General features: G+C 37.0%; 1 protein-coding gene across 5 annotated transcripts in view; it reads left to right on the top strand.

Moving 5' to 3' along the window:
- RABGAP1 (RAB GTPase activating protein 1) overlaps positions 1–23,571 on the top strand; it is a 166,622-nt gene that overhangs the window by 46,802 nt on the left and 96,249 nt on the right. For 4 of the 5 annotated variants that reach the window (XM_033190393.1, XM_033190403.1, XM_033190410.1 and 1 more), the window contains 6 exons: positions 2,166–2,340; positions 2,923–3,080; positions 9,215–9,325; positions 9,713–9,779; positions 10,751–10,853; positions 12,058–12,227. In XM_033190393.1, coding sequence (XP_033046284.1) covers positions 2,166–2,340; positions 2,923–3,080; positions 9,215–9,325; positions 9,713–9,779; positions 10,751–10,853; positions 12,058–12,227 — 784 coding nt within the window. Of the gene's footprint in view, positions 1–2,165; positions 2,341–2,922; positions 3,081–5,280; positions 5,419–9,214; positions 9,326–9,712; positions 9,780–10,750; positions 10,854–12,057; positions 12,228–23,571 lie in introns of those variants that run through there. The other variant, XM_033190429.1, reaches the window with a different exon arrangement.

The following is a 23,571-nucleotide window of genomic DNA, read 5'->3' on the forward strand; positions in this document are numbered from 1 at the left end:
CCAGACTGAGTGACAAAGTGAGACCCTGTCTCAACAAAACAAAATGAAAAAAAGATGAAAAAACTGAGGCACAAAGAAGCCTCTAGAAATGGCTGTTTATACTGATAGAACAAATAACAATTGCAGATAGCTAACCAGATGTCTGTATCAACCAGCTAAATATACAGTTGCTCAATAACTCAGATGAGTGCAGCTAAAATACATTTTTTTTCCCCTGTTACCAAAGATACATGCTTATTTAAAAAAATTACCACATCAAATAGCCTTAGTTCTACTCTACCACTAATAAATACAGTTAACATCTTGGCTTATTAAGATCTTTGCATATTGGTATGTGTGTATGTCTATGTATGTGTGAATATACCTGCATATATATACGTACATAATTATACAACTGTTAGAATCAACTTTTTTTTTAACAACAATGGAACTGTCCATACCATCTTGTACTTAGTTTTATATCATAAACGTCTTTTCATGCCAGTAAATATGATTAAAAATTTTAATTTATGATGGCACATTAATGGATTATACATAAATAACCCATCTCTTATATTAGACATCTTAAGGTTTTTATCTTTCAGAGAAAAAAGCATGACTAATGATAGCTAATTTTAATTATACGGGAATATAAGAGTTTTAGAAATAGGTATCTTTGAGCTCAATCTTTTTAGACTTCTATTGATTTCCTTAGGATAAATTCCTAGAAGTAAACTTAATGAGTTTGTCTATTTTTATTGCTTCTGATAACATTGCCAACTAGCCATCTAGAAATACTGATCCAGTTTATACTTTTATCAGCAGTATATAGAGTGTCCATTTCTCAGTATCCTCAGAAGTATTTTGGACTTTCATGGTGACAGAGTAATAGCTGTCTGTTGATCATAGTAAAATAATCTGTATATGTAATTTTTCCCCTGAAGTATTTAAAGAACTATTTCACAAAGACTCACAAATTATATTTATTAATGATAAACTATTAATAAAATTTGTTTAGCATTCATTTATAAGTGTTTCTTAGTCAATACTCATTCCTCTAACTGAAGTTATACTTTAATATATTTTTAATTTTATAAAAGAAGTTAGAAAGCTAGTTGGTCTTACCCCACATTTTCAGAGTTTTCATGAAAGTGCTTTCAAACTTGCATTAGATCTTCTTCCTAGGTATTTCCGTGATGAGCAAGGCCTTCTAGGCTTTCCGCATTAATGGCTCTACCCACATAGTGTTGAAATTGCGTAGTTTCTTTTTAGACCTTTCATAGTTGTGCCTTAGTGCCCTGAATAGAGTCTGGAATGTTTTAGGTATCACATAAATATTCGTTGAATAAGTAGATTTTTGAATGAATGCTATCCCTTTGATTTTTTACTGAATGACATCCTTTTGCTTTTATTCATGATTTTTTTTTGAGTTAGCATTTTGTATAATCGCTCTTTATTTTCCATGAATGAAAAAAAAACGTTTCAGTCTGAGAAAAAGCATCAGTTTTTAGTTTTTTTATTTTTTCGTAGCAGATTAGGTCATTTTTTAAAGGAGATAAGTAGAAACTCAGCTTCGCCAGGTGCGGTGGCCCACACCTGTATTCCCAGCACTTTGGGAGGCCTAGGTGGGCAGATCACCTGAGGTCAGAAGATTGAGACCATCTGGCTAACATGCCCTGTCTCTACTAAAAATACAAAAAATAGCCAGGCATCGTGGCACATCCCTGTAATCCGAGCTACTTGGGAGGCTGAGGCAGGAGAATCCCTTGAACCCAGGAGGTGGAGGTTGCGGTGAGCCAAGATCGCGCCATTGCACTCCAGCCTGGCCAACAAGAGTGAAACTGCGTCTCAAAAAAAAAAAAGAGGCGCAACTTCAGTGTATTTTGGTAGGCTAATTTACGTGTTCATCTTGTCTTTAGTTTGTTGCAAACTATATAAGAAATGTGCTAATTCATATTTTTTGTATCTTTCTGTTTGCCTCCCTAAAACATACCATATGGTTTTTAGTACTATGGAATTATGTAATCAGTAGCTTCCGGAATTCACATATGACTTATTAAAATTTAAGGTTAATATTAGCATACCAAATATATGATCTTCTTACTAGAAAGAATGAGTCTTGATATAAACATAGTGCAGATTGTTCATAATTCCTCTAATATCTCTATGTCTTTTTCTCTGAACAGACTCTTAGATCCCCAGACAAACACTGAAATAGCAAACTACCCTATCTACAAAATCCTCTTCTGTGTCAGAGGGCATGATGGAACTCCTGAGAGTGACTGTTTTGCTTTCACTGAAAGTCATTACAATGCAGAGCTCTTCAGAATACACGTCTTCCGGTGTGAAATACAAGAAGCTGTAAGTCCTCAAGAGAAAACTCTCTTCAAATGAAACTTCACCAGTGCTCTCACTAGGTTGAAATGATTATGGTATTTATTATGGTCACTTATGAGCCAGATGAAATTCTCTGCTAGTGTTTTAGTGATTCTAGCCTGATGGGCCGACGTATAAATTAACTAAAAATTTGATTAACCAGAACTTTGTTGTTACTACTAAGAATGTCAGAGGAGACCTGTTGGCTACTTTTGATTGGGTTAAGTAGGCATTCTGGTTGTAACGTTGACAGGTTTGCAAACCATTTTTTTGAATCAAAACTTGTTAGGACTGTTTTCATTGTAATATCTTCAGATAGTTTCTAACAATTTAGGAAATGATTTTTAATTGGATTTATAGTGCTTACAGCCATTTCTTTTTTAAAACCCCTTGTCTGACCACTTTCAGTGTTGCTTGCTTTATAGGCCTAACAAATTAGGTAATTTACCAAAAGAAATAAGTGGGATAAAGATAACTATTGCCCTCCAAAGTAGGTACCTTCCATCCTTAATAAAAGTATTTTATATCTCTTGATAACAGCCCATTTCCTAACATGTCTGGTTGTAGGTAAGCCGGATACTTTACAGTTTTGCCACTGCCTTCCGCCGTTCTGCCAAGCAGACCCCACTTTCAGCCACTGCTGCACCCCAGACTCCTGACAGTGACATCTTTACCTTCTCTGTGTCTTTAGAAATAAAAGAAGATGATGGTAAAGGTTATTTTAGGTAGGGAATCTTATTTTATTCATGTATTAACATGCTGTGGTTCAGGGGAAATTCTAGGTCAGATTATAACTTTCATACCATAAGATGATTGCTTTTAAAGGGAGGGCTTTTAAAAAAATGTGGGTGATAAAGGAAAATAAATATATAAATTTAACAGAGGCAAAGTTTGAAGAATTTTAAAGCAATTTTAAAAAATTGTCATATGGGGAACATGTTACTACCTTCTTTTAGTCAGATACCAAGTGGCTAACTGCTCATAAAATATGGCCAAAGCGCTGGGCGCTGCGGCTCACTCCTGTAATCCCAGCACTTTGGGTGGCTAAAGTGGGCAGATCACCTGAGGTCGGGAGTTTGAGACCAGCCTGACCAACATGGAGAAACCTTGTCTCTACTGAAAATACAAAATTAGCCGGGTGTGGTGACAGGTGCCTGTAATCTCAGCTACTCAGGAGGCTGAGGCAGGAGAATCGCTTGAACCCGGGAGGCGGAGGTGGTTGTAGTGAGCAGAGATCCTGCCATTGCACTCCAGCCTGGGCAACAAGAACGAAACTCCGTCTAAAAAAATAATAATAATAAATTATATATATATATGTATATGTGTATATATAAATACACACACGTATATATACACATATGTGTATATGCACATATATACATACACGTGTGTATATGTGTGTGTATGTATGTATATACGTGTGTGTATATATGTATGTATATGGCCAAAGCTTAGTCAGCTGGATTTGTAGCTATATTTGTTTTGCTGATTGTATTTGCTTGTTTTAGTTGGTTGATTTACTTGTATTAGTAATCGAAAAATCTTAAGCATTTTCAAGTCAGGTTTTCCCAGTAAAGTTATCTGCATACATTGGAAGGGGAGAAGTAAGGTCTGTGTCTGAAGTCTAATCTTCTGTAGGGTTAGAAGCACTGATTTTAATTTTTAAATGTAATGATAATTCTTTGAGTGGTGGAAAAAACCGTGGAATAGAAGTCAAAACTTAGCTTTAGTTTAATTGTTGTTACTATTAACAATGTCCCCATTTCCAAGTTTCTTTACATCTGTCAGTAATTTCCTCATTTGTTAAATGAGGTGGCTAGACTCTAAAACCCTCTCTCACTTTAAAATTTTATGGTTGCAAGATGACTTGATTTTTTAAAAATTATAGCCCATGTCACAAAATGATTGTATTATAATCAATAATTGCATGTCTGTTTCCTCCATGACTACTTCATTAAATTGGTAAAATGAAGTTATATAAAATTATGAATATTTCTAATATTTTGCTTTTAAATTAAGAAGCATAGTGATTGGTTTATTAGACTGTTTATTACAAAAACTGATAATTCTTAGTCTCTCTTCAGACTTTGGAATTGTCATGCCATCTGGTGGCCAATTTAGTGTACAGTTCAGCTTAAACTTTGAGGAGTAAAGTATGAGGCATTGTGCTCTGTGCTTTCTAATTATATACATTTCTATTCTCTCTCTCTTTTTTTTTTTTGAGGTATGCCTCATGCTGTTGCTCAGGCTGGAGTGCAGTGGTACAAACATGACTCACTGCAGCCTCAACCTTCTGGTCTCAAGCAGTCCTCCCACCTCACCCTCCTCAGCAGCAGGGACCATGGATGCACACTACTATGTCTGGCTACTTTTTAAAAAAATTTTTCTAGAGATGGGGTCTTGCCACGTTGCCCAGGTTGGTCTTGAACTCCTGGGCTCAAGTGATAGTCTCGGCTTGTCTAAGTGTTGGGATTACAGGCATGAGCCACCATTCCTGGTCATTTCTATTCTCAAAGCAGTGCTGTGAGATAGTCCTTCCTGCAGTGTACCTTCGTGCCCTGCAAAGTGGAAATTATAATCTGTATAATTTTAAGTAGTTTTTTACCTTGTTAAGCAACCTTTAAACTAAATATTTTTTCTTTTTTTTTTTTTTGAGACAGCATCTCTCTGTCACCAAGACTGGAATGCAGTGGCATGATCACGGTTCACTGCAACCTCCGTCTCCCGGGTTCAAGCAATTCTCGTGCCTCAGCCTCCTGAGTAGCTGGGATCACACGCGCCTGCCACCATGCCCGGCTAATTTTTTGTACTTTTTAGTAGAGACAGGGTTTCGCTGTGTTGGCCAGGCTGGTCTCAAACTCCCAGCCTCAAGTGATCCTTTTACCTTGGCCTCCCAAAGTGCTGGGATTATAGGCATGTTTCACCACGCCTGGCCTTTTTTTCTTTATTGAAAATATTTATGTAATTTTGGTCTGTAAATTCTAATTATTAAATAGGAAAGATTAAGATCCCTCAGAAGTATCAGTATAACTTCTCTTCCTTCTGAAATCAGGCATATTCAAGGTAGAATGATCATAAACATCTCTGTTCTGTTTACCCTCATACTGACAAAGTGCTATTACAGAAAATCCCTGGATGGTCAAATTTGCTTTTCATGTTTGTTAGGACTTTGTTTTCCTTTTGCTACATGGCTTTACTGAATTTCTGGTTTATAATTAATACTGTTGTGTTAACTTAAATTTCATTTTTTTTTTTGAGACAGAGTTTCGCTCTGTCACCCAGGCTGGAGGGCAGTGGTGCAATCTTGGCTCACTGCAACCTCCGCCTCGCAGGTTCAAGCAATTCTCCTGCCTCAGCCTCCCAAGTAGTTGGGATTACAGGCACCTCCCACCACACCTGACTAATTTTTGTACTTTTTAGTAGAGACGGGGTTTCACCATATTGGCTGGGTTGGAACTTAAATATATTATTTCAGTGTAATGATCAATGTACCTAAATATATTAGGTTAAATATGTTTAGGTATAATAATAATTACATATTATACATATAAATTATGTAGTAGTTGTATAATTATTATGCCTATTATATAATTATATAAAACCTATTATTTACTTACTATTATACCTAAATATTTTTATGTAAATATTATACCTAAATAATTATACCAAAATAATTATTATACCTAAATGTATTAGGTTAACACAACAGTACTTTAGATGTATGAAATCATAGCAAAATATACCTTGCTTTGTCAGATTTAAACTTGTCAAATGCAGTTCCTCTTATCTAGTCATTCTGTAATATGTATGGGAATTTATCTGCAGAAATAATCATTGAGGTTTTCAAAGAATTATTAACATGAATGTTCTCCAACATATTGTGTATAATATTAATAGCAAATTTTAAAAGTAGAAATTAAATGTTGAATAGAGTAGTAAAACATGTTGGTTTATGGATACTACTTATCCCCTGTCCAACTCATATTTGTATATAACACAAGATTTACTATGGTTTTACTTTAACATAAATAGAGACAAAGTGTGATAAGAATAATGCTCTTCTCGTATCTGAAAAAGTATAATTTTTAAATTATGATTATTATTATTTTTTGAGACAGAGTTTTGCTCTTGTTGCTCAGGCTGGAGTGCATTGGCACGATCTTGGCTCACTGCAACCTCCTCCTGGGTTCAAGCGATTCTCCTGCTTCAACCTCCCAAGTACCTGGGATTATAGGTACCTGCTGCCACGCCTAGCTACTTTTTGTACTTTTAGTACAGACAAGGTTTCACCATGTTGGCCAGGCTGGTCTCGAACTCCTAACCTCAGGTGATCCACCCACCTCAGCCTCCCAAATTGCTGGGATTACAGGCATGAGCCACCGCGCCTGGCCAATTTTAAAATTTAATTATAATTAGAAACCTGCTTCTCCATTTTGCACATGGGAAAACTGAGCATTTGTTTGTTTGTTGAGATAGGGTCTCACACTTTTTTTTCTTTCTGAGACGGAGTCTCTCTCTGTCACCCACGCTGGAGTGCAGTGGCGCAGTCTTGGCTCACTGCAACCTCTGCCTCCCAGGTTCCAGTGATTCTCCTGCCTCAGCATCCCAGGTAGCTGGGATTACAGACATGTGCTGCGATGCCCGGCTAATTTTTGTGTTTTTAGTAGAGACAGGGTTTTACTATGTTGGCCAGGCTGGTCTCGAACTCCTGACCTCAAATGATCCGCCCACCTCAGCCTCCCAAAGTGCTGGGATTCCAAGCGTGAGCCACCGTGCCTGACCTAAATTGAGCATTTTCATTCAATGCACCATTCAAAACACTTCTTTTTTTGTTTTACTTAATCCACTTACCATCCTCCTGAGATAAATTGGGTAGTTTATATTGTGCTTATTTATAGGTAAACCCAGGGAAGTTAAGCCTGGACTTCAGTTTCTTATTTTATACAATAGAAATTAAATACTAAATTCCCAGCTTGGACACATTCAATGATGTAGTTATTAGACCAGAAATATAATCTAGGACCCTGACATTCAGTGAGGTGAACACTCGCTGATTACACTCTCTATTCTGCTTCATGTTACTGCAGCCCTGTAGATTGAGGACAGCAAAGACAACTTTCTATCTGTTGTTGTTTTAAACTGCTAAACAATGAGATTGTATTTACTCGAGCATCCAGAGAACATAGAGACCAGTGTATCTATTAGCAGTTGAAAATTGAGACCCTTCCATTTCCTTATAGGTGAAAACTCTGTCACAAATATTTAACAGTTTGGTATGCAAAGATTTTCTTTGAACATTTTTGTCATTTTTAGACTTCTTTGCTAAGGTTCTTTGATTTTCTAATGGAAGTATTCAAAAATGTTCTTGAATTAATATGAATAGTAATAAAGTGCAGAAGGGCTTCAAATTAGTATTTCTTTAGGGCTACCTTTAATTTTGAGTAGGTATTCAGAGCTTTCATCTAGCCATTTACAGTAGCTACTAATGGTTCTATTGCCATTATCTTAAAGTTGTACAGAAATAAGATACAATTAGATTTTTTGCATATTGACTGATGGCCACAGATATTTACCTTTGAGAACAATGAGCTAGAGAAAGTGGTATGTGGGAGAATAGGGGATTATTTTGTTAAACTGTCATTTTAAGAACTTTGCTGTGGTTCGCATCTGTAATCACAGCACTTGGGGAGGCCGAGGTGGGAGGTTTGCTTGAGCCCGTGAGTTTGAGACCAGTCTGGGCAACATAGCAAGACCCATCTCTACAAAAAATTAAAAAATTAACCAGGCATGGCAGCGTGTAACTGTAATCCTCGGTATCCTGGAGGTTGAGGCAGGAAGATAGCTTGAGCCCAGGAGTTTGAGGCTGTAGTGTACTGTGAGACTGTGCCAGTGTACTGAAGCCTGGGCAACAGATCAAGATCCTGTCTCAAAAAAAGAAAAAGAATATTTTTACCTTTTTAATTAAGCTGATGTTTATTAACTTTATCACTAGCTAGTATTTTATAATTATTCTACTGGTTTATAATAAAGATAACTGCTTAAGGGAAGTGTTGGGCAACAGCTTATTGGCCATATCTTCCTCATTTCTATTACTTTTTAAAGATAACTTTTTTTGAAACTCAAAAGATCTATGATTAAGTATCTTTTTCTTCATGATATGTTTAAGCAAAGAAGGTGATAATAATTTATCTGTAAAACCCAGTGATAAATATAAAGGAAAAAATACTTACTTTTTTTGAGTTCTGTATGTCAGATGCCATGCAAGATGCTTTACAGCAACAAAAGAGAGAAAATTGAGATTATGTTTTAGGGGACATAGGAGTGATTTTTCTAGCTTTATAAATGCTTTAGTGGATTACCTGCAAATATCAAATGGTATTTTCTTTTTCTTTTTTTTTTTTTTTTGAGATGTAGTCTCACTCTGTCACCCATACTGGAGTGCAGTGACGTAATTTCGGCTCAGTGCAACCTCTGCCTCCCTGGTTCAAGTGATTCTCCTGCCTCAGCCTCCTGAATAGCTGAGACAATAGGTCTGTACCACCACACTCAGCTTATTTTTATATTTTTAGTAGAGATGGGGTTTCACCATGTTGCTCAGGCTGGTCTCAAACTCCTGACCTCAAGTGATCCACTCATCTCAGCCTCCTAAAGTTTTGGGATTACAGGTGTAAGCCATCATGCCCAGCCTCAAATGATATTTTCACATCAAGAGGCATACAATGATTTTTATCTTTTTTGTTATTATTTGCAAACCAGGCACAGAAAAGAATCAGAGATTTGAGGTGTTTGTTTAAAAAAATGGTTCTAGTATGTGACAAGAAAATGCTTTGCAAAATTAATGAAACATGTTGGTCTACAGTGCAGTTCCCAAAGATAAGGACAGACAATGCTTTAAACTACGCCAAGGAATTGATAAGAAGATTGTCATCTATGTGCAGCAAACAACTAATAAAGAACTTGCCATTGAAAGGTAAGCATTTTTAGTAAGTTTAGCTTAAATATAAATTTTGACTTTTATCAGTCTAATGGCGTAGTTTTACACTGTATTAAAAAATGTATTTTCAAAGTATTTTGTTCCGTAGGATATTATTTTGTTTACTGAAATCAGTGCTTCATTACTTTGAAATCGCTACTAGAAATCATCAGCTAATATGCTCTCTTCAAGTATGTGGTAGTAAAAGACAAACAGAATTAGCTTATCTTGAAGCAAGGATTATTATTTTAGCAACACAAATGTATTGATAATTCTAATGTGTCCTCTTTTCTATCAGCAAGAATTTGTTTTAAAAGCGGCCTTATGTAAATGTTCTTTTGTGTTATCTTTTTTCTTAAATTTATGTCAGTTCTTTTTTTACAGGTGTTTTGGTCTTCTCCTTAGTCCAGGAAAAGATGTACGAAATAGTGACATGCACTTATTAGATTTGGTAAGAATTTATTTTTACTCGAAAGTTACATACTATTTCCTCAGTAAAGGTTGTTTCATTTTTTCTCGTCTGAATCTAATGTTAAAACATGTTTATGAAGGTGATCTTGTAAGCTATAAAACAATATACAAAGATAAGATAACTTGCTTTTTCCTGACTAGCTATTTACAGGTCTGACTTTGGATAAGCCTTGGTCTGTTAACTGTGTGGTGATTTTTTTTTTTTTTTGAAATGGAGTCTTGCTGTGTCGCCCAGGCTGGAGTGCAGTGGCCAGATCTCAGCTCACTGCAAGCTCCGCCACCCGGGTTTACACCATTCTCCTGCCTCAGCCTCCCAAGTAGCTGGGACTACAAGCGCCCGCCACCTCGCCCGGCTAGTTTTTTGTATTTTTTAGTAGAGACGGGGTTTCACCGTGTTAGCCAGGATGGTCTCGATCTCCTGACCTCGTGATCCACCCGTCTCAGTCTCCCAAAGTGCTGGGATTACAGGCTTGAGCCACCGTGCCCCGCCTATGATAAAATTCTTGTTTAAATATTTGAGTACGGTTGATGTGATAATCAAAAGAGAAAATTTATTGAAGAATTATTTATAGACTGTCATGTATCCTTACCAATAATAGTAGGAGTTATTAGTATTATTCCCATTATCTGAAAATCTTTATTTTCAGAACTAAAAATTATATGGTGATAATTCACTTGAAAGAAGAATCCAGCATCAGATTTAGGTTGTGGATTTTCTTAACGTGTATACAATTTGATATGTTTCATAAGCATTTACATATAACTTCAGGACAGTTGCATAAATAATTGCCACATTTTTTACCATAAATGTAATCATTCACATACACTTATCTGATCCTCTTCCATATTCTTATATTTTTGCAGCTTCTGGTTTTTAAAGGCAGCAAGATGGGGGTTAACTGTTGTTCATTCACTTTGGCATTCAGGTTTATCTTTACTCTTTTTTTCTAGGAATCTATGGGCAAAAGTTCAGATGGAAAGTCCTATGTTATTACTGGGAGCTGGAATCCAAAATCCCCACATTTTCAAGTTGTAAATGAAGAAACTCCTAAAGGTGATACTATTTGTTGACATCATGAACAGAAATTTTAGTCTCAAGAAGATACGCAAAACTAAGGACCACTTCTTTAACCAATATCCAGTGTTTACCTAATTCTGGTGAAACCAAAGAATTTGAATAGTTCTTCAGTTTATTATTAAATTTGATTTATAAGCAAAGTATCATTTTTTCCCACTTTTCCATCCGCTTTTTCATTTTTTCCTTCCCTTCTTTTTTTTCTTTCTATTTATACGCTTATTTACTTACAGACTTCTAGGTTTTATTTTTGTACAGAGGTAATCCATGCAATAAATGGTTAAAAATTTCAAAGGATTTATAGGGAAAAATGAGTCTACCACAGTCCCCACGGCTCCGTCCCAAAGGAATCACTGTTAGCAGTTTCTTGTGTAGCTTTTCAAATACTCTATGCATAAAGTATCTGGAAGATACTTCATATGCTCTTTGAATGACATTTAATAGCTGCATATTATCCCATTCTGAAAATGTAATTTGCTTAATAAATGCCTCTTATTGAGCATTTTCCCCCCTTCAGTTTTTTGTTATTAATAGCACTATAAATAAATAGTTAGAGGATATAAGCAGACCATTCAAATACCATTGTTAACCAAGTTTAAAACTTGACAAGTCTCAGTGTTGATGAGGGTGCCATAAAGAAGTCATATGCCACTTGTGCAGAAAAATCTGACAGTACAGTGGGAGTTTTTTTGTTTGTTTGTTTTTGTTTTTTTGAGACAGAGTCTCACTCTGTCACCCAGGCTGGAATGCTGTGGCGCAGTCTTGACTCACTGTGGCCTCTACTTCCCAGGTTTAAGTGATTTTCCTACCTCAGCCTCCCAAGTAGCTGGGACTGCAGGCATGCGCCACCACATCTGGCTAATTTTTGTATTTTTAGTAGAGACAATGTTTCACCGTGTTGGCCAAGCTGGTCTCATGGGTTCTGGTGATCTGCCTGCCTTGGTCTCCCGATGACAGTATAGTTTTAAAAGTTTTACGGTATATACTACTGTCAGTTACTTTAAAATTATTCTCAGTGTGGAATTTTTTTTTGAAACCAGTTATTTGTCTAATTATTTTACATGTTTAGTGGATACTTAAGGTATCTTGAAAGTTTATAATGAAACAGCTTTTATGGAATCTTATGAGCAAATACATTTGTGTTTCTGATTTACCTCTTCAGCCTCTCTCTTTCTTTGTTTAGATAAAGTCCTGTTTATGACCACAGCTGTAGATTTGGTAATAACAGAAGTACAGGAGCCTGTTCGATTTCTCCTGGAGACAAAAGTCCGCGTTTGCTCACCTAATGAAAGATTATTCTGGCCCTTCAGCAAACGTAGTACTACTGAAAATTTCTTTTTGAAACTAAAACAGGTACTGTACTTTTCTATTAATATAGAAGGGGGAATAAGAAGGGAGAAATCACTTCTGAGACTGATTTCTAAGCTCTCAGATCTTTAAACAGTCGTGTATTTTAAATATATTAAGAGGAAAAATTATATTTTTCATATTTTCCCACCTGTTTGTTATTTTCCTTGCTCTTCGTTTCTTCCCAAAGATCCACATTTCCATTTGGTCTCATTTTCTTTCAACCCGAAGAACAGCATTTCTTTTAGTGTAGATCTGCTAAAGATGTATTCTCTTAAACTTCTCTAGGTGAAAGTGTCTTTTCTTGGCTTTCATCCCAGTAGGATATTTTCACTGGATAGGATTCTGGTTGACTTTTTTTTTCTTTAAAGATGTCATTCCTATTCTTCCGGCTTTCATTTTTATTGTTGTTGTTTGTTTGTTTGTTTGTTTTTGAGACAAAGTCTTGCTCTGTCACCACCCACGCTGGAGTGCAGTGGCGCAATCTTGGCTCACTGCAACCTCTGCCTCCTGGGTTCAAGTGATTTTCCTGCCTCAACCTCCAGAGTAGCTGGGACTACAAGTGGATGCCAGCATGCCCGGCTAATTTTTGTGTGTGTGTGTGTTTTTAGTAGAGATAGGGTTTCACCATGTTGGCCAGGTTGGTCTCAAACTCCTCACCTCAGGTGATCTGCCCACCTTGACCTTCCAAAGACCTGAGATTATAGATGTGAGCCACCTTGTGCAGCCAGCCCTTCCATTGTTTTTGATGAGAAGTCAGCGTTCATTTATGTTACTGTTCCTCGAGGTATAATGTGTCATTTTCTTCTTGCTGTTTTTAAGATTATTTATCTTTGGTTTTCAGATGTTTAACTGTGACATGATTAGGTATAGTTTTCTTTCGGTTTATCCTGCTTGGGATTTGTTGGGGTTCTTGCATTTTTAAATTTATGCTGTTTTAATTTTTTTTTTTTTTTTATTAACTAGATTTGGGGGAAATCTGGCCCATTATTTCTTAAACTTTTTTTTTTGCCCATCTCTCTTCTCTTTGATTCTGGAATTGTAATTATCTATATTTAGAGCTTTTGATATCTCTGAGGCTCTATTTTTTCCCAGTCTTTTTTCTGCGTTTTCTTCAGATGGGATACTTTCTATTAATATGTCTTAAAGTTCACTGATTTTTATCAACTTCTAATCTGTTAGTCATTCAATGAATTTTTAAAACATTTTCTGTATTTTTTGTTTTTAGAATGTCTATGTGGTTCTTTTTTTTATCTCTGTTTTCTCTTGATTTCCTATTTGTTCTTTTATACTGAGCAGATTTTCTTTTAAATCCTTAAGCATAATTAACAGTGCAGCCACTTTAGAATTTTGCCTGCTAATTTTCATGTATGATGATGCACATTTTTGTTTCTTTGTAATTTTGGATTACATGTTAAACATCTTAAGTGATACGTTGTAGAGACTGTATTCTGTTATTTTCTTCTGAAGAGTCTTGATTTTTTTTTAAATCGTGCAGTTAACTTGATCAAAGTTAAACTTCATACTTTGTCTTTCCTGTGGGTGGGTAGCAGCTAAAATCTCTGTTCCATTCTTTTATTCTTTTTTGGCCCCCAGTTATTTTTTTTTTTTTTTTTTGAAGCAGAGTCTCACTCTGTCGCCCAGGCTGGAGTGCAGTGCCGGATCTCAGCTCACTGCAAGCTCCGCCTCCCCGGTTCACGCCATTCTCCTGCCTCAGCCTCCCGAGTAGCTGGGACTACAGGCGCCCGCCACCTCGCCCGGCTAATTTTTTGTATTTTTTAGTAGAGACGGGATTTCACCGTGTGGATGGTCTCGATCTCCTGACCTCGTGATCCGCCCGTCTCGGCCTCCCAAAGTGCTGGGATTACAGGCTTGAGCCACAGCGCCCAGCCTGGCCCCCAGTTATTCTACCACCTACTGCTTCCATTTTTTACTTTCCTTTGTAGCAAAACTCCTTGGAAGATATCAAGGTCACCACTGATTTAAACTGCTAATCTGAGTCCTCATCGTGACCTGTCTGTAGCATTTGCTATAGATGGTTACTTTCTTTTCCTTAAAGCTCCTCTTTCTCTTAGTTTTCAGGACGTCTTAAACTTAACATGTCCAAAAAGATTCATTATCTCATCTCCATCTAATCACTTCTCACCAGCTACAGTATGGTAATCCTCATCTGAGTAATCATTTATAACAATACCTTTTTTTTTTTCTTTTTTAAAATATTGATGGGGTTTTGCCATGTTGTCCAGCCTGGTCTTGACCTCCTGGGCTCAAGAAGTCTGCCTGCCTCAGCCTCCCAAGGTGCTGGGATTACAATGCATGAGCCACCACACCTGGCCTAGCAGTAGCCTCTTTACCCATCACACTGTTTCTATCTTTGTCCCCTCATGATTTCTTTTCAACATAATAGTAGCTTAAGGTCAGATCTTACCACTTTACTGCATCAAACCCTCCAGCCTTGTTTTACTCAATAAAAGCCAAAGTTTTACTCAGTAAAAGCCGAAGTGCTGGGATTACAGGCTTGAGCCACCGTACCTGACCTTATTTTTTATTTAGTAGAGATGGGGTTTCACTATGTTGTCCAGGCTGGTCTCGAACTCCTGACCTCGTGATCCGCCTGCCTCGGCCTCCCAAAGTGATGGGATTACAGGTGGGAGCCACCGTGCCTGGCCCTAGTTTTTATTTTTTTAGCCAGAACTTTTACATACTGATATGCCATGTAACATACTTTTATATTGTTTATTATCTGCTTTGCGTATTAGAGTCCTCCACTAAGGAGAGATTCTTAATCTGTCTTACTCACTGATTTATGCCAAGTACCTGGAACGTAGTAATTCTCAATAAATATATGTTGAATTGATTTTATTTACATGCAACTTCTGTTTTCTATAATATAAAATGAAAATGTTGTATGTGGGACTCACTTGAATATACTTTTCCATATTACATTTTTTTATTTTGATAGCAAGAATTTTGACTCTAGTGTACCCAAGTTAGCCCTACTGGGTATATTTAGAAAAAGGAAATAAGCAGAGTAGGCATAGACACTTCTTTCCAGTGTTGTCCTAAGAGACAGAAAGTAAGCCTGAGTTCCAGAACTGTTCTTCCAGCTCTTCATTGTAGCAGGAGTGGAGGATTATTAGCACGGGATCATCATCTAGAACTTGAATTTGAAGTCAGAGCACATGGATTTTTCTGCTAGCTTGTTAACTTTGAGCAAGTTCCCTCAACTCTCTGAGTCTCAGTTTACTAAATTGTAAATTGTCAGCACAGAAGAATCTTCCTCATAATGTTATTGTGGCATTAAGTGAAAAACTGTACAACAGGCTTAGAATAGTTCCCAATACATAGCAAGTTGTCCCTATACATTTGCTGTTATTATTGAGAAGAATTGCACAACCTCTGTGGGATACCAAATTAATAAAAAAGCGCTAAGTCTTGAAATCAGAACAGCATTGATGATTTAGATGGAGGGCGAGCCCCGGGAAAAGAGTGCATCAGAAATTAAACCAGTTTACAAATATAACTTTGAAAATGTAGAGATTAAGAGAGAATGATCTTTAAAAGTTTCTAAATGGTCTGTAATCCCAGCCTTCGGGAGGTCAAGGATCCCAAAGGATCCCTTTGGGCAGATCGCCTGAGGTTGGGAGTTCGAGACCAGCCTGACCAACATGGAGAAATCCCGTCTCTACCAAAAATACAAAATTAGCCAGGCCTGGTGGCGCACGCCTGTAATTCCAGCTACTTGGGAGGCTGAGGCAGGAGAATTGCTGGAACCCAAGAGGTAGAGGTTGCAGTGAGCCGAGATCATGCCATCGCAGTCCAGCCTGGGCAACGAGCAAAACTCCATCAAAAAAAAAAAAAAGTTTCTAGATGGTAAATACAAATTAGTTGTATACGTATTTTTTATTATATATATGTGTATATGTATATATATTTTTTACTTACTAGCCTGAGAATAGTCGTATAATACTTTTTAGTAAAAAGTTTTATGTAAAAATAGCTCTGTTAGGCGGGGCGTGGTGGCTCAAGCCTGTAATCCCAGCACTTTGGGCGGCCGAGGCGGGCGGATCACGAGATCAGGAGATCGAGACCATCCTGGCTAACATGGTGAAACCCCGTCTCTACTAAAAAATACAAAAAAAAAACCGAGCCGGGCGAGGTGGCGGGCGCCTGTAGTCCCAGCTACTCGGGAGGCTGAGGCAGGAGAATGGCGTAAACCTAGGAGGCGGAGCTTGCAGTGAGCTGAGATCCCCTGCACTCCACCTTGGGCGACAGAGCAAGACTCTGTCTCAAAAAAAAAAAAAGCTCTGTTTAATTAGCGTTCTAACCCTTTAATCTCATTTTAGTGAACATAAATAAGATTCCCCTGATCTTGCATTTCCTTTGACATCTAATGGTATACAACCTTGGAATCAAAGGCTGCATGGGTTTACAAGGTTTTGTGGTTGAGTGTAGAAGAATATATCTTTCTATGGAAACAAATTTATTTAGTTTTATTTTTTAAAATTTATTTTTTATTTTTAGCAACCATAATCAGAGCTGCATGATGTTATTCAAATAATAATATAACTTCTATTAATAACTTCTTAATTTTTTTTTAGTTAGGCTAAAAAATGACATGACAGGGTAAACTAGCCAAAAACATACCTGAGATGCAGCCTAAGAGACTGCTCCGGGCTCTTTGTTAAGGCTATAAACTAAACTTAAGCCATATTTTCACTATTTTCTTTGCAAAAAGCAGAAGTGTGTATGTGGAAGCTGGGGGAAGAGCAGGAAATTCCTGATGATGATCTTTTATTTTTCTCCTTATTGGGATAAGTCTTTGTGTTTGTGTAGGGGTTTAGGGGGAGTGCTAGGGAGTGGGAAAGGAGAGGTAGAATGGGAAGAATTTGAACAACTTTTCGCTGTCTTAATAAACTAAATTTATTTATTCCCTCTTTTACATTCATGGCATTAAAAAGTAATTGAGGTTCAACTGTGACCATCACTGTCTTGGCTACTTCACTTTTTAAAATCTGATGTAGTTTTCACAGTGATTCAGTGAGGATAACTAGTATTTTCACTTTATAGACGAGGAAACTGGGATCCAAAGATATTTAGCAGTAGATTTTATGGGATGTTATATGAACAAAATATTTATCTAAGCCTTTTAAAAGTCTCAGCCAGGACACTCTCCAGAGAAACATGCTACTTTTGTCCTTTCATCTCTAAGAGTACTTTTAGGATTTACTGAAATTAAGCGTAATTTAAAATTTTAACCATTTTCAGTTCTCCTTAGACCGAAAAGGAAACAGTGATACGGAGCAAATTTTAAGAATATACAACATACAGCATTTCTGTTTTTTTGCTACCAGTGTAGGAAAACAATATGTAAATGTGTTTTAAGACATGTGTTTAAAAATTTATTCTTTTTCCTTTCACTAAAATTATCTGGTGACTCAGCAACTCCTTTTTATCCTGGAAGCCTTCCCATCTGTGAGATTGTTATATTAAGATAGCATCATATTAGAGAAGAAACTAAAAATTAGTAGAGACAAGAGGATTGCTTTTTTAGACTTAAATTTTCTTATATTACTTACTGAAAGAGCAAGAAAATGATCTAATGAATAGATTTTCCAGTAGTGACATAAGGCGAACAGAAGACCAATGAAACATTCTTAGAACTATAGAATAATGTAATTTTTATTGCCAATTAAACTCTAGGGGTCTTAAGACCTTTCATAAAATTACTGTTTTATAAATGAAGAAGCTGATATCTGAAGGACTCAGTATGGCCAAGATTGTACAGATAATTAGTATAACTGTAACTGGATACCCGGGCCTCTTATTTTAATTTGCTGAGAGTGTATGTGTGTGGCACACAACTATACCTCTCAAGATGAAAATACCAAATGCTTTTCTACTCCATTGCTAAATTGAGAGGTGTGTGATATTAGGTTGTTTCAGTATTTCTGATGGGAAGGGTGATCACTTAATTAAGGTGGTGACCACTGGATCTGTCCTTTGTAAAACAGGGTTTTTCTTGACATTTAGCAAATAATCTTTGGGGGTGACACTTTGGCAGCTTCCAAATATCCTGTTCCTCAACAAAGTCTTTTTTGTTTTTTTCCTTCACTTTGTCGCCCAGCCTGGAGTGCAGTGTCAAAAGCACGGCTCGCTACAACCTTGACCTCCTGGGCTCAAGTGGTCCTCCTGCATCAACCTCCCAAGTAGCTGGCATCAAGGTGCACCACTATGGCTGGCTAATTTTTTAATTTTTTGGAGAGATGGAGTTTCACCATGTTGCCCAGGCTGGTCTCAAACTGGAGTTGAAATGATACTCCCACCTCAACCTTCCAAAGTGCTGACATATAGGCATGAGCCACTATGCCCAGTCAATAACTAATTAACTAATATTTTTAGTATCCATTGGTGATACTTGCCTGAATCAGTTGAGTTCATTCACGTTTTCAATAATAATTTGATATTACAGGATTTTCTTCTTTTTAAAATACATGCATATATTTTATTTACAGTAACAGTAAATAATTTATTTGCCTTATCTTCATCAAAATCTAAAAAAGTCAGCCAGGCACGGTGGCTCATGCCTGTAATCGCAGCACTTTGGGAGGCTGAGGCAGGTGGATCACCCGAGGTCAGGAGTTCAAGACCAGCCTGACCAACATGGCGAAACCCCGTCTCTATTGAAAATACAAAATTAGCTGGTTGTGGTGGTGCACATCTGTAATCCCAGCTACTCAGGAGGCTGAGGCAGGAGAATCGCTTGAACCTGGGAGGCAGAAATGGCAGTGAGCCGGTATCACGCCATTGCACTCCAGCCTGGGCAACAAGAGTGAAATTCCATCTCAAAAAGAAAGAAAGAAAAACAAAACAAAACAAAAAAGTATTGCAGTTAAAAATAGAATTATTGGATGAAATTTAAGATTTTATAGAACTTCTTTTTGTCCTTTGAATGTGTTTCAGTAAGATTATAAAATGGTTGCTATTTAAAAATCACTGGGAATAATTTTTTAATTGTGTTTCTGTTACCATTTGACATATAATTAGGTTCATTTGTTTCCATTTATTTTAGTTTAGGGGCTTGGGATTTTTTTTTCTTTTTATTTTTTTGAATATGTAAAATACTTATAAATGTCATAATTATGTAGAAATGTATACTTGAATGAAATCTTCCATTTATATCTCCTTACCCCCATACCCATAGATAACAATTATTATGGTTTATGGTTTATTATCCCAATTTTATTTTTGTGAAGATAAAATTCTATATATTTTTAACTTCCTTCTAAAATAAAAATATACATTGCTTTTTAAACTTAATATATCCTGGGGATCATTCCACATCAGTACTTAAGAGATTTCCTCATTTCCATTTTAATGGCTATTTAGTACTGTCTTACTTGGGTGAACTGTGGGCTTTTCAACCAGTCCGCTATTGATGGACACTTGGACTGGCTTGCAGTCGTTTGCTATTCCAAATAATGTTGCAGTGTGGAATGTTATGTATGTGTTATTTTGATTTTATGAAAGTGCATCTTAGAATAGACTCCTATTAGTGTAATCACTGACACATAAGGTGAATGTATATATGATACTGTTATTTGCCACATTCCCTTCTATAGAGGGTGTAACCATGGACAGGGTATGAGAATACCTGTCTCTCTACAGACTTGTCAAGTGTGTTGTCAAACTTAAGGATCTGATCAATGAGGCAGTGGTGTCTAAGAGTAGTTTTACTTCATCCTCTGCCTTTTTAATGTATAAAGGTGACTTTTCTGTGAATTTTCTATTCATATCTTTTGTTCATTTTTCACTTTTCTCTTTGATTTTGGTCTTTTTTGTCTTTATTTTCAGAACCTCTTTGTATATTCAAGAGATTAACCCTTTGAGATAATGATATTCCTCCCAGTTTGTCACTTTTAACTTACATCATGGTAATTCTTTTTGGGTTTGTCATGCAGTTTCTTTTTATGTACTTGAATTTATCAATATTTTCTTTTAAACCTTTCTGGATTTGGGATCATAGTTAGAAAGGCTTTCCTAACTCCCAAGTTACAAAAAGAATACACTCTTCTGTTACTCTCCTATTACTTACATAGTTTCATTTTACTACTTTTATATTTCTGATTCATTAGTATTTTATTCTGATGTACTCTGGTATATAGCATAAAGTGTGGATTTGATTTAATCTTTTTCCAAATGGCTATTCTCTTGTTCCAACACCATTCATTAAAAACTATTAACTTTTCTACCCAGTGATTTGAAATGCTACACTTATATATGAAATTTCCATGTGTGTTTGGACCTCTTTCTGGTATTTATATTCTGTTCCACTAGTCTTGCATTAGAATCACACAGTCATAATTATGTAGACTTTATTTTATTTATTTATTTATTTATTTAGAGATGGGGTCTCACTCTGTCACCCAGACTGGAGTGCAGTGGCATGATCTCGGCTCACTGCAGCCTCCACCTCCCAGGTTCAAGCAATTCCCCCACCTCAGCCTCCCGAGTAGCTGGGATTATAGGGGTGCACCACCATGCCTGGCTAATTTTTTGTATTTTTAATAGAAATGGGGTTTTACCATGTTGGTTAGTCTGGTCTTGAACTCCTGACCTCAGGTGATCCACCCATCTCAGCCTCCTAAAGTACTGGGATTATAGGTGTGAGCCAGCACACCTGGCAATGTGTAGACCTTATAATATGTTTTAATATCTGGTAGGTACACCTTCCCTCCTCAAATACTCCTTTTTGTGGGTTTTCCTGGATTTTCTTACTTGTTCATTTTTCATATAAACTTTATGTTCAACTTGTCTGGCTCTGGAAAAAAAACTACTGGTGTTTTTCATTTGTTTGTGGGGTTTTTTTTTTTTTTTTTTTTTTTTTTTGAGACAGAGTCTCGCTGTAGAGTACAGTGGCACAATCCTGGCTCACTGCAACCTCCTCCTCCCAGGTTCAAGCGATTCTCTTGTCTCAGCCTCCAGAGTAGCTGGGATGACAGGCATGTGCTGCCAGGCCCAGCTAATTTTTTGTATTTTTAGTACAGACGGGCTTTCGCCATGTTTGAACTCCTGGCCTCAAGTAATCCACTTGCCTAGGCCTCCCAAAGTGCTGGGATTACAAGTGTGAGCGACTGAGCCTGGCTTTTTTTTTTTTTTTTTTTTTTCGCCGAGACTGAGTCTTGCTCTACTACACAGGCTGGAGTACAGTGGAACAAACTCAGCTCACTGCAGCCTCTGCCTCCCGGGCTCAAGTGATCCTCCTGTGTCTGCCTCCTGAATACCTGGGACTATAGGTGCGTGCCACCACACCTGGCTAAGTTTTTGTGTGGGTATGTATATATATTTTGGAAGAGATGGGCTTTTGCCTTTGTTGTCCAGGCTGATCTCAAACACCTGGGCTCAAGTGATCTGCCCACCTCAGCCTCCCAAAATGCACAGCCTCCCAGAGTATTGGGATTACAGGGATGAGCCATCACGCCTGGCCACTACTGATGTTTTTATTGGGGAAAATTTATATCTTTATGATGTTGAGTCATATCCAGGAACATGGGATGTCTTTCCATTTATTCAAATCTACCCTTTTTTTTGGTCTCATATGAGTGCTTTTAATTATTTTATATGTTTATAACATATTTCATAAATAGATAATTTAAAAACTTATTTAAATTTTATATATAATTTAAAACGTATGTTTAAATTATATGTATAATTTAATATTTAACAGTTTTGTATTTAACATATATAATTCAAAAAGCTTTTTACTATAGAAAATTCAAACATATGCAGAAATTATAAAATAGTATAATGAATCCCCATGTACTATTACCCAGCTTCAACAGTTAATATTTTTCATTGTTAGAGTTCTTGACTTACAAGTTTGGTGCAGTAAGCCGGGTACGGTGGCTCACATCTGTAATCCCAGCACTTTGGGAGGCTGAGGCAGGCGGATCATGAGGTTAAGAGATGGGAGACCATTCCAGCTAACACGGTGAAACCCGTCTCTACTAAAAATACAAAAAATTAGCCAGGTGTGGTGGCACACACCTGTAGTCCCACGTACTCAGGAGGCTGAGGCAGGAGAATTGCTTGAACCTGAGAGGCGGAGGTTGCAGCAAGCCAAGATCGCACCACTGCACTCCAGCTTGGGTGATAGAGCGAGATTCCGTCTCAAAAAAAAGAAAAACAAATGAAAAAAAAACAAGTTTGGTCTGGTAATTGACTGTATTTATCCGACTTCAAAAGGCAGCATGTCCTTTGGTCATTGTGACATGCAGAAGAGTTTCTAAGTGGACCGTGTTGGTTTGTTTATTTTTAAGATAGAGAGCTATTGCTCACTGGGCACGGTGGCTCATGGCTGTGATCCCTGCACTTTGGGAGGCCAAGGCGGGTGAATCATGAGACCAGCCTGGCCAACATGGTGAAACCCCGTCTGTACTAAAAATACAAAAAATTAGCTGGGTGTAGTGGCGGGCGCCTGTAATCCCAGCTATTTGGGAGGCTGAGACAGGAGAATCCCCTTGAATCCAGGAGGCCGAGGTTGCAGTGAGCCGAGCCCTGGCGACAGAGACTCCATCTCAAAAAACAAAAAAACAAAAAAGAGCTATTGCTGATCTTTGAACTGTTTAGGATACCAATTGTCTGATGTTTCAAAGAGCAATGTATAAAACACAACAAAAATTTTAAATTCTGTTTCTTATTAAAGTATAATTTTCAAGAGTTAAAAATCATAATTATCAATTTGGAATGAACATGTATCAAATATTCTAATTCAGTGTATTAATTAATGAGAGAACCAGAAAGGTAGCAAAACTGAGTGAGGAACTTGTATTTACATGGTCCTTCCTTTCAAAAAAAGAATGTTACAATAAGATTACTAGGTTAGAAATAAAACTGGTTAATGTCCTATAGGTAACCTTTGGGTTATGTTTTCTCTTGGACAGAAATCATTTGCGTATCTCCTGGACACAAATCTATACGTTAACATGTAACTTCAGAGTCTGAGTCCTTAATAGTCAGTAGCTAAATCAAAATGACATATTCATCTAGAAAATTAAGTAATCCTTGGGTGGACATGTTAAACCAAAGTTGGCAAACTATAGCCTGTAGGTCCACCTGGCCTGTCACTTGCTTTTGTAAATAAAGTTCTATTGGAACACAGCCAGACTCACTCACTTACTGTCTGTGGCTGCTTTTGCACTATCATGGCAGAGTTGAGTAGTTGCAATAGAGACAACTGACTCATATAGCGTAAAATGTTTACTATTTGGCCCTTTATAGAAAAGTTTACCGACTTCTGTATTAAACACTGCTTCAGGATGATATTGAAAGAGCATGTTGCCACTATCTT

Source organism: Trachypithecus francoisi, unplaced genomic scaffold (genome assembly GCF_009764315.1).
Source record: "Trachypithecus francoisi isolate TF-2019V2 unplaced genomic scaffold, Tfra_2.0 Contig01585, whole genome shotgun sequence".
Lineage (NCBI taxonomy): Eukaryota > Metazoa > Chordata > Mammalia > Primates > Cercopithecidae > Trachypithecus > Trachypithecus francoisi.